Consider the following 10,000-nt stretch of genomic DNA (forward strand, 5'->3'; position numbering starts at 1 on the left):
TTTTGCTCGTGAAAGAGTCTGTTGGGTGTTTCTCATTAATGTATATAAATTGTTTAGTGTCACTATGGAGAAATTGAATCATCGGCGTACTGCACTGAGAAGCAGTTATGAGTTATGGTGGATGAATCATCTATGGAAATTGTGAAAAGGACCTAAAACAGATCTTTGTGGAACACCAAAAGATACTGGTTGTTTTGAGGACATAGTTTAATTGTTACCGATTGGATCCTTATACCTGTCATATTTTTCTTAATCTTCATGAACTTGTCAGATTGATTTTGATGATTTTGTCATATCATTTAGGTCACCAAACATAATTTGCATATATATATATATATATATGTATATATATATATACTTATTTATATATACACATATAAAGGTATGCATATATATATATATATATATATATATATATATATATATATATAATATACACACACACACACACACACACACACACACACACACACACACACACACACACACACACACACACACACATATATATATATATATATATGTATATATATATATGTATACACACACACACACACACACACACACACACACACACACACACACACACACACACACACACACACATATATATATATATATATATATGTTTATTTATTTATGTATATATATATATAATATATATATTTCACACACACACACACACACACACACACACACACACACACACACACACACACACACACACACACACACATATATATATATATATATATATATATATATGTATATATATAAATATATATATATATATCTGTATATATATATGTATATATGTATATATATATATATATATATATATATATATATATAGAGAGAGAGAGAGAGAGAGAGAGAGAGAGAGATGTATATAGACACACACCTTTATATATATATATATATATATATATATATATATATATATATATATACATGTGTGTATATATACATATATATACATATATATTTACATACACACACCCACACACACACACACACACACACACACACACACACACACACACACACACACACACACACACACACATATATATATATGTTTGTATAAATACATATTTATATATACACATATATATGTATATACATGTATATACATATATATACATATATATTTGTATACACACACACACACATACACATATATACGCACATATCTGTATATATATGTGTGTGTGTGTATGTATGTATGAAATGCTTGTTATGCTTATCTGTCTTCTATAGGATGTGAAAATATCATGTATATTTTCTTTACTTTTATTATAAAAAATATATGCTGATGTCTATACAATCGTGAAACGTTCTTGAAGCATTCGTTCCATTTCTCTGGGATCTGATAAATGAGAAAAAATCATGGAGTAGCTTAGGGGATAAACCTCCACAATTAAGAAAAAAATCCAGGCCACTGCTCTTTAGTCAGACGTTTCCATGTAACACTGCAAGCTACAATCAGATGGTATTTTGCAATAACTGCAATAAGATTAAGAATCCACTTACCTCAGTCACATTTAAAGGGAATCTCATCTGCCGTAGCCGCCCCGGGAGGCCTTGAGCAGCGCCTCCATCCTGCGCAGGCCGCCGCCCCTGGAGCCGAGGGCGTCTCCAACTTCGTCGAGGACTTCGAGGGCGATGCTCCCAGCGGCGCCCGTGGGGGACGCGCCGTCCTCCACCACGCTCTCCTGGATCCTGTAGAAATTTCCTCGTTATTTCCCGTATCATCATATCATTGCATTGGTATTCTTGCAACAGCCGTAATGTACCAGACTATCCAACAAAATTCAGTTTGCAAGAGAAACCCGACACGAAAAACATAATTATGATATTAATAATATCATGACTCACTCGACGTAATTTCCTCCGCGTTCGGACTCCTCCACCTCGTCCTGTTCCTCGAAGACTTCGGCATTGACTTCGGCGACGTCGTACGAGTGAATCTGCGGCCTCGCCTCCGCCTCCGGCAGAAGCACTGAGGCGGCGACCAAGAGGCACACAGCGAAGAGAGTCAGTCGATGCATCTGTCAAGTAACGAAAATTTGTGACTTTTGAGGCGTCGTTAGATATACTAATTTATTTATTAGTTTTTCTTTCTTCTATATTTCAATTAAAGTGCATATAATTTGAAAGATAATTTTAACGTTTGTTGTTCCAGACGAAATTGATCGTCCTCATTGAACCCATTCAGTTCAACGAACGTTTTCCGTTTGTTTACCTTTGGAGATATTGCCTGTGAAATCTGAGAGTAAAGGGTGGAAGGAGCGCGATGTTTCCTTGGCTAGGATCCGATCCAACTAACTATCCACCTGACTCAGGTTGGAGCTTATATACACCCGTCCTTGTTCACGTCGACTTTTTGATCGGGCGAAAAAAAAGTTCACTAAGGATCAGACGGTACATGTGTTTGGTGGGGAGAGAGGGGCTAGTGTCATCCCCGTGCTCCCTCGATCCTTCGCTCGACGTCTTCACTTTCTTCTCTGCTCCTCTTTTGCCCCTCCATGCTTCCAAGGCGGCCGTGCGATCTGCGAGGTCCTTCCCGGAAGGAGAGGAAGGACTTCCCTCTCTGCTGAGGTTTAGATAAGAAAAGATCCCCAGGACAAGGCGAGAGCAACGTCCGGCCAGCGGATACGGCCTTCGGGGGAGGCAGAGGAGCAAGTTTTTTGGCGCAGTCGGCGTTGCCATGACAGAGTGCCCGCGAGGACGTGCGCATGCGTGCTCCTTGGGATCATAACGCCCCTTCCCTTCACCCCGCGAACACCTACGACCGCCTTCCCTTTTCCCGGCGACAGAATAGCACTGTTTCTCTCAGACGCCAAGAGAACCACATAGATTCCCCAGCAACCTTGAATCCTCCGACGTCAGCCCGAAGGTCCAGCTGTCCTTCGCCGGAGCCAGGGTTGCTCGGGACACCGTTCGAATAGCTCAAGGTCCCCCGAGAATCCACCGCGGTCGGAGTGAGGGAAGGCGTTCTCCGTGACAGTTATTGGCCAACACTGAGGCCCTGTGCTGTGCGGCCGCCGACAATGAACTCTGCGAAATACAGCGAACGTACTCCAACGAAGGCAGAGACAATGAAAGAGAAAAGAACTCAGAAATATGTGGATAAAATTAGTGTTCTTAAAGTGTGTACTTAAGAGTGACGACAACAGTATGGGGAACTCTAATCTAACTTGACAAAGCTACCAAAGGAAACAGTGAGTTACTGTTATTACTGCAGTCATACTTTGTAACTGTATCAACATGGATTATTAGGTCTTCCATAGTAGTTGCAAAGATAGTCTGAAAACGTATCGGAATCCACAAGACAAGTAGCTAGCGTTTTGGTTATTTTTGCGCTCTGGTGTCATTCGTCGTCAAGCCAGTGGTCTTCAATAGTGGCTTGAAAAGAATCGAAAATCCTCCCAACAGAAAGGCACCAAAAGCAGGACCAATTGAAATTATAAACGTTTTTTTTATTTTTTAGGTAGTACTATAATTCTTATTAGGATTGATGTTAACAAAAAATAACATAATATATATATATATATATATATATATATATATATATATATATATATATATATGTGTGTGTGTGTGTGTGTGTGTGTGTGTGTGTGTGTATGTGTGTGTTATATATATAAGAGAGAGAGAGAGAGAGAGAGAGAGAGAGAGAGAGAGAGAGAGAGAGAGAGAGAGAGAGAGAGAGAGAGAGAGAGAGGAGCCGGGGGGAGGGGAGGGAGAGAAGGAGAGAAGGAGAGACGAGGGGAAGCAGACAAAGAGAGAGAATGAAAAAGAGAGGAGGAAGGAAGAGAGAGAGAGGAAAAAAAAGAAAGCGAAAGAGAAAGAGAGATAGACAGAGGGAGAAAGAAAGAAAGAAGAGGAAAACAAGTATAAAATTGACTTACCTGCATTATCGTTAACGGTTTCCATGGCAACATCCCTTCACCTGCACTCAAAGCAGCTGAAGAATAATATATTACCTGAATTTACTGTTATTCTTGATCATCAATACTGTTGTTGTCATCATTATGATTATGAACTTTATAATCACCGTTATTGTTATCATCATCGACATAGTCATCGTCAACAGCATTGTTATCATGATGGTTATTATAGATACTGATTGTTAATGCTATTCTTCTTATTATCATCACTACTGCAGTCGCTATCATCATTATTGCTGTAAGTTATGATAATGATGATAATTATAATGATATTATTAGTCATTGTCATTATCATTATCGCTATCATTATCATGTAATTATTATCATTATAATTGCTTTTGTTGTCATAATCACCATCATTATTAATATCATTGTTATTATTATTATCATTAACATTATCATTATTGTTGTTATTATTATTATTATTATTATTATTGTCAACATTATAGATTATTGATATTATTATCATCATCATCATTATTATTATCATTATTGTTATTATTAACATTATCATTATTATTATTAACATTATCATTATTAATATTATCACAATTAGAATTATTGTTATCATAAGCATCATTTTCACTACCTTTTCGGACATTACCATCATTATTATTAACATCATTGTTGCTGTTGTTGTTATTATTGATATCATTATCATTATCATTATTGTACTATTATTAATATTATTATTATCACCATCGTTATTATTATATCATTATTATCATCATCATCATCATTGTCAACATCATTATCTTTATCGTCATCTCACTGTCAACATTAAGTTATTACATTCTTAACTCCATACGTGACATCATTATAATATTCACATTTATCATTATCATTATCTATTATGACTACTACGATTACTCTTGTTACTATTACTGATGTTATTATAATTATCATTATTATCATTATCATATGATTATCATGGTGTTGATCATGATCATCGTCATCTTTTTCGCCGTCATAATCATCATTCCGGTCAATATCAATATCTTCATTTTTATTATAATTATTATCCTTTGTTCACTGTTAAAGTAAAATCGGCGAGTCTGGCCCGCCAGTGTACTTAGAGACACTTAAATTTTCGTTTTTTAGTCAACAGAAGCAAAAGGGATGAACGAATGCCGATAATCCTCTTTGATAGGATCGAATCCCTTGCTATAGAATGCGGATAGCCACAGAAACCGGATCCCGTATTTCGCTCCCGATGTTCACTTCTCGGCCAGCGCGACCGCTACCACGGAATTAATATTCTTGGCATGCGTCCCATAATGTCAAAGTCAAAGTCACACCAAGCCTTCAAACGCGTTGAAACCCACATGCCAGTCTGACGTCATTAACATTCATATTATTACAGTTAAGACAAGGACTTTCGCGGGAAACTCTGGCTAACGAAACGAAGTTCAGTGCAAAAGGCAGCGGGCGGAAGGACAACATGTCTTGCCAGAAAGTTTGGATTGTCTTGAAGGTTCTGGAATCTATGAGTCAATTCCTCTTTGTTTTGTTCACTTTGCCTGCTACCCATTAAGAGAACTCGACGCCAAACGTGATTCGATTCGACGCAGTTAAATCGTCGAGCTTTTGTAACTGTGACAACGGAACTATCGACCGTGAAAGCAAGGTCAGGGGGCATTATGCAGGCGACGATGACTGTGGAGTTCTCGCTCTTTTTCTCTTTCTTTCGAAGGTCGCCCGCTAATGAGAATAGGTAATCCCGCCTCCTGGGTTTGGTGGCTTCTTGCAGTACCCTGCGTGTGTGGGTTTTGTCCGCGCGTTTGGAGATTTTAGCGTGGATTCGTATACATTGGTTTGGTCGGTTGGTTGTATAGGCCTATAGGAATTTGGCAGTGTCCTTACGTCTGTTCATGTTTAGTTGTGTGTACGTATTTGCTTGCTTGCTTGTGTGAAAATGTATGCATGTATAGGCAGTGCACACTGTGAGTCGAGAGCAGAAAAAAAATAGAAAAGAAATACAGAAAACCAGCGATGAATAGGAAATACAGACAAATTTAAAAAACAGAGATGGAGATGAAGCCCTTTCGGACAACACCTGAGGTCAGTTGATCCTTGGCAGTGTTAGACGAGAGGTGTAGGCAAGCAGGTAGGTTCCGAAGCAGCCTTGAGGACCAAATCTTGAAATTCCAAGTTCTTGCCACCGATACATAAAAAAGATGCAAAAAGTGGCTAGATCTTGTGTTCTTATATAATACTGAATATAATATCCGCTTGCAATGAATCCCCTAATCTGTCATAGGTTACTTTATAATCATACCTGCACCATAAATTTACTTTGACGATGAAACGAGTTAATGAGCAAAGTGGCGGAACAAAAGGGATTTCTTACATACAGTTTGCTAGGCCTACCCACGTCAACCACTAACATTACGTGGATTTTTAAAATTCATAATTACATCGCCAATTTGAATATACATCCTCATTACGCTGTAAATAAACAGATAGACAGATAAATAGATAAATAGATAAATAAAATAAAAATGAAATATGCCGTAAATTTGATTACAAAAGTGAATTGTAGTCCTCACTTCATCTATATTTACACACGGCAATTTAGTCTCAAGCCACCGTATCCAGCATTCACAGGTAGGCAAGAATGGACATGTCACCCCTTAGGACTGGAACTACCGTGAGGAAACAACCGAATTGGCCAAACTACACCGTAGAGGAGAGAAATGGGACTGGGAGGGTGGGGGTGAGGGAAAAAATAGCTTCACTGGGCAACTATACATCGGAATTCGAAACATCATATTTGATAATTCAGTTTATAGAATGTGATTTAAAATAAATTGATGGCGATAATCATACTGTTGATGATAAGGAAAGAGAGAGAGAGAGAGAGAGAGAGAGAGAGAGCGAGAGAGAGAGAGAGAGAGAGAGAGAGAGAGAGAGAGAGAGCAAATTATAAAATGAGATGTTCACATTATTATCAATTGTATTGTTTGGCTTTGTATTGAAATGCCTGATACCACTGACAACTTCTCATTTCAGAGAGAGAGAGAGAGAGAGAGAGAGAGAGAGATAATGTGTGTAGAAAAGAGAGAGAGAGTACGAGTTTGTTTGCATGTATTTGAAAGAGAGAGACAGACACATACATACAGACAGAGACAGAGGCATTGACACAAAGAGAGAAACATAAAAAACAGAAGCCAGAGAGAAAGAGAGATGCAAAACTAAAACAAGACTCGAAACTAGTGAATCATCTATCCCCGGCCCCCCTCCCTTCTCCTCCTTCTCCCTCCATCCCCCTTTCCCCTTCCCCCTCCATCCCCCTTTCGCCCTCCTCCTCCTCCTCCTCCCCCCTTCCTCCTCTACCTTCGCCACTCCCCCTTCCTCCTTCCTCCATCCCCCTTCCTCCTCCTCCTCTCTCCTTTCTCCTCCTCGTCCTCCTACTCCTCCTCCTTCCTCCTCTACCTCCGCCCCTTCCCCCTCCATCCCCCTTTCCCCTTCCTCCTCCTCCTCTACCTCCGCCCCTTCCTCCCCCTTCCTCCATCCCCCTCCATCCCCCTTTCCCCCTCCTCCTCCTCCTCCCCCCTTCCTCCTCTACCTCCGCCACTCCCCCTTCCTCCTTCCTCCATCCCCCTTCCTCCTCCTCTCTCCTTTCTCCTTCTCCTCCTCCTACTCCTCCTCCTTCCTCCTCTACCTCCGCCCCTTCCCCCTCCATCCCCCTTTCCCCTTCCTCCTCCTCCTCCCCCTTCCTCCTCTACCTCCGCCCCTTCCCCCCCCCTTCCTCCCCCTCCATCCCCCATCCCCCTTCCCTCCTTCAAACCCCCTATCCTTTTTCCTCTTTCCCATCCCCCTCCCCCTCCCCCTCTCTCCCCTCTCGACCTTCACGCTTTGAGGAAAAGTCGGGCTCATTTCCTCATATCTAACGGACACGTAACAATCTCCAGGTGATCAACGTAGCGGGTATACAATGCGTTGTTTATGTAACTTGTATGTGTTAAGGATTATAATAGTAATATGAAGATGGTGATAACAGTGGAAGAAAAAAATAGGCTGTGGTAAGATAGTAATGATATGATGATAATAATGATGATAGTGATAACAATTATGATGATAATGATGATAATAATGATGATCGTGATAACAATTATGATGATAATGATTATAATAATGATAGTGATAACAATTATGATGATGATAATAATGATAGTGATAACAATTATGATGATAATGATAATAATGATAGTGATAACAATTATGATGATAATGATAAAAATAATTATGGTGATTAAAATTATAAGAGATGATGTCAGTGGTAATGATAATGATAATAATTATAGAATTAATCGTGATAATAATAATCGTGATAATGATAATAACAATAATGCCAATAATAATTATCATTATCATCCCAATCCTATTCATTGTCATTGTTATTTTAGTTATCATTCCTTTTCTTATCATTGTTATTATCATTATCATTATTATTATTATTATTATTATTATTATTATTATTATTATTATTATTATTATTATTATTATTATTATTATTATTATTATCATTTTTATTATCAGTAGCAGCATTTTATCATTATTATAATTTTATTATCATTATCATTATTATTACTGGTAGTAGTAGTAGTAGTATCATTAATAACAATGTTGTTAATGATGATAATAATGATAATAATGGTAATACTACTATTATTGTTATCATCATTATTATTATTATTATCATTATCATTAATATCACCGATGTTGTTCTTTGTTGTATTGATCATTCTTCTTCTCATTATTACCGTAAACATCATCTTTACCTTTATCATTACCATCAATATCATTATCATTATCATCAATATTATTATCAATATCATTATGAATGTCATCATTATCATCATTATCATTATCAATGTCATTATCATTTCATTGCCACCGATGTCATTATTGTTTTTGAAATAAAAAAAATCACGGTGCTTATGATAATTATTTATGAATAGAAACAGTTTAATATTAATGAATTCCTTGTGTCTTCAATCTGGTTCCATTTATTTATTTATTAAATTTTTTACCATTTATTTATCTATTTATTTATTATAATTTTATTTATTTATTTATTTATTATTGTTTTATTTATTTATTCAATATTTGTTTATCTATTTTATTTATTTATTTGTTATTATCTTATTTATCTATTTATTTATTATTATTTTATCTATTTATTTATTTATCATTGTTTTATTTATTTATTTATTTATAATTGTTTTATTCATTCATTTATTTATTTATCATTGTTTTATTTATTTATTTATTTATTATCATTTTATTCATTCATTTATTTATTATTTATTTATTATCATTTATTTATTTATTATCATTTATTTATTTATTATCATTTATTTATTTATTATCATTTATTTATTTATTATCATCTATTTAATTATTATCATTTATTTATTTACTATGATTTTATTTATTTGTTATTTATATTTCACTATCTATTTATCTATTATTGTTTTTCCTTTTATTTCACAATAGCTTTTCATTGCCGCATTGTCTTGTAAATATAGTTTGTCCAGAATCAATGGGTTGTTTCGGGTGCTTGTTTCCCAATTTTATTGATTTTCACTTATGTCTCTCTTCGTCTTTTATGTCTCGCCCGGACTCGGTCTCGTTAATTTGAAGAAGAGGAAGAAGACGAATAATGATAATGATAATAGTTATAATGATAATAGTAATAATAGTAATAATAATAGTAATAATAATAATAGTAATAATAATGATAATAATGACAATGAGAACAATAATAATAATAATGACAATGATAATAATAATGATAATGAAAATATTAATGACAATGATAATAATGATAATAACCAAAATAATGCTAATAATGATAACAATAATAAGCACCATTACACAACAACAACAATAATAATTATCATAATAAGAATGATGATAACACCAATAATAGTGATAAATATAATAAAAAATATAATAATCTTGATGATAAGCATGATAATAATAAGGATAATACGAAAAAAACAACAACACAACAACAGTAATACAACTAAAAAGTATAT

General features: G+C 35.8%; 2 protein-coding genes across 3 annotated transcripts in view; one reads left to right on the forward strand and one right to left on the reverse strand.

Moving 5' to 3' along the window:
• The window catches only part of LOC113801207 (uncharacterized), a 29,961-nt gene that overhangs the window by 1,878 nt on the left and 18,083 nt on the right, over positions 1 to 10,000 (forward strand). Inside the window, exon 1 of one of the 2 annotated variants that reach the window (XM_070113665.1) lies at positions 2,792 to 3,224. The exons of the other annotated variant lie outside the window; for it this stretch is intronic. The gene's annotated coding sequence lies outside the window, so the exon portion shown is untranslated. Of the gene's footprint in view, positions 1 to 2,791; positions 3,225 to 10,000 lie in introns of those variants that run through there. 2 annotated transcript variants of the gene reach the window in all.
• LOC113801206 (uncharacterized) lies at positions 1,280 to 2,357 on the reverse strand. Its single transcript, XM_027352013.2, has 4 exons — positions 2,246 to 2,357; positions 1,879 to 2,051; positions 1,534 to 1,722; positions 1,280 to 1,369 (listed from the first exon to the last, which is right to left on the reverse strand). Exons 2-3 carry the CDS (start codon positions 2,049 to 2,051, stop codon positions 1,557 to 1,559), a joined length of 339 nt encoding a protein of 112 aa, XP_027207814.2. The 5' UTR covers positions 2,246 to 2,357; the 3' UTR covers positions 1,280 to 1,369; positions 1,534 to 1,556.

Source organism: Penaeus vannamei, chromosome 34 (genome assembly GCF_042767895.1).
Source record: "Penaeus vannamei isolate JL-2024 chromosome 34, ASM4276789v1, whole genome shotgun sequence".
Lineage (NCBI taxonomy): Eukaryota > Metazoa > Arthropoda > Malacostraca > Decapoda > Penaeidae > Penaeus > Penaeus vannamei.

Bases quoted from the DNA above. Each gene is read 5' to 3' on its own strand.
- LOC113801206 (XM_027352013.2), bottom strand. From the start codon at position 2,051: ATGCATCGACTGACTCTCTTCGCTGTGTGCCTCTTGGTCGCCGCCTCA. The intron at 1,723-1,878 runs GTGAGTCATGAT...AAATTTCTACAG, and splicing joins CGCGGAGGAAATTACGTCGA to GATCCAGGAGAGCGTGGTGG.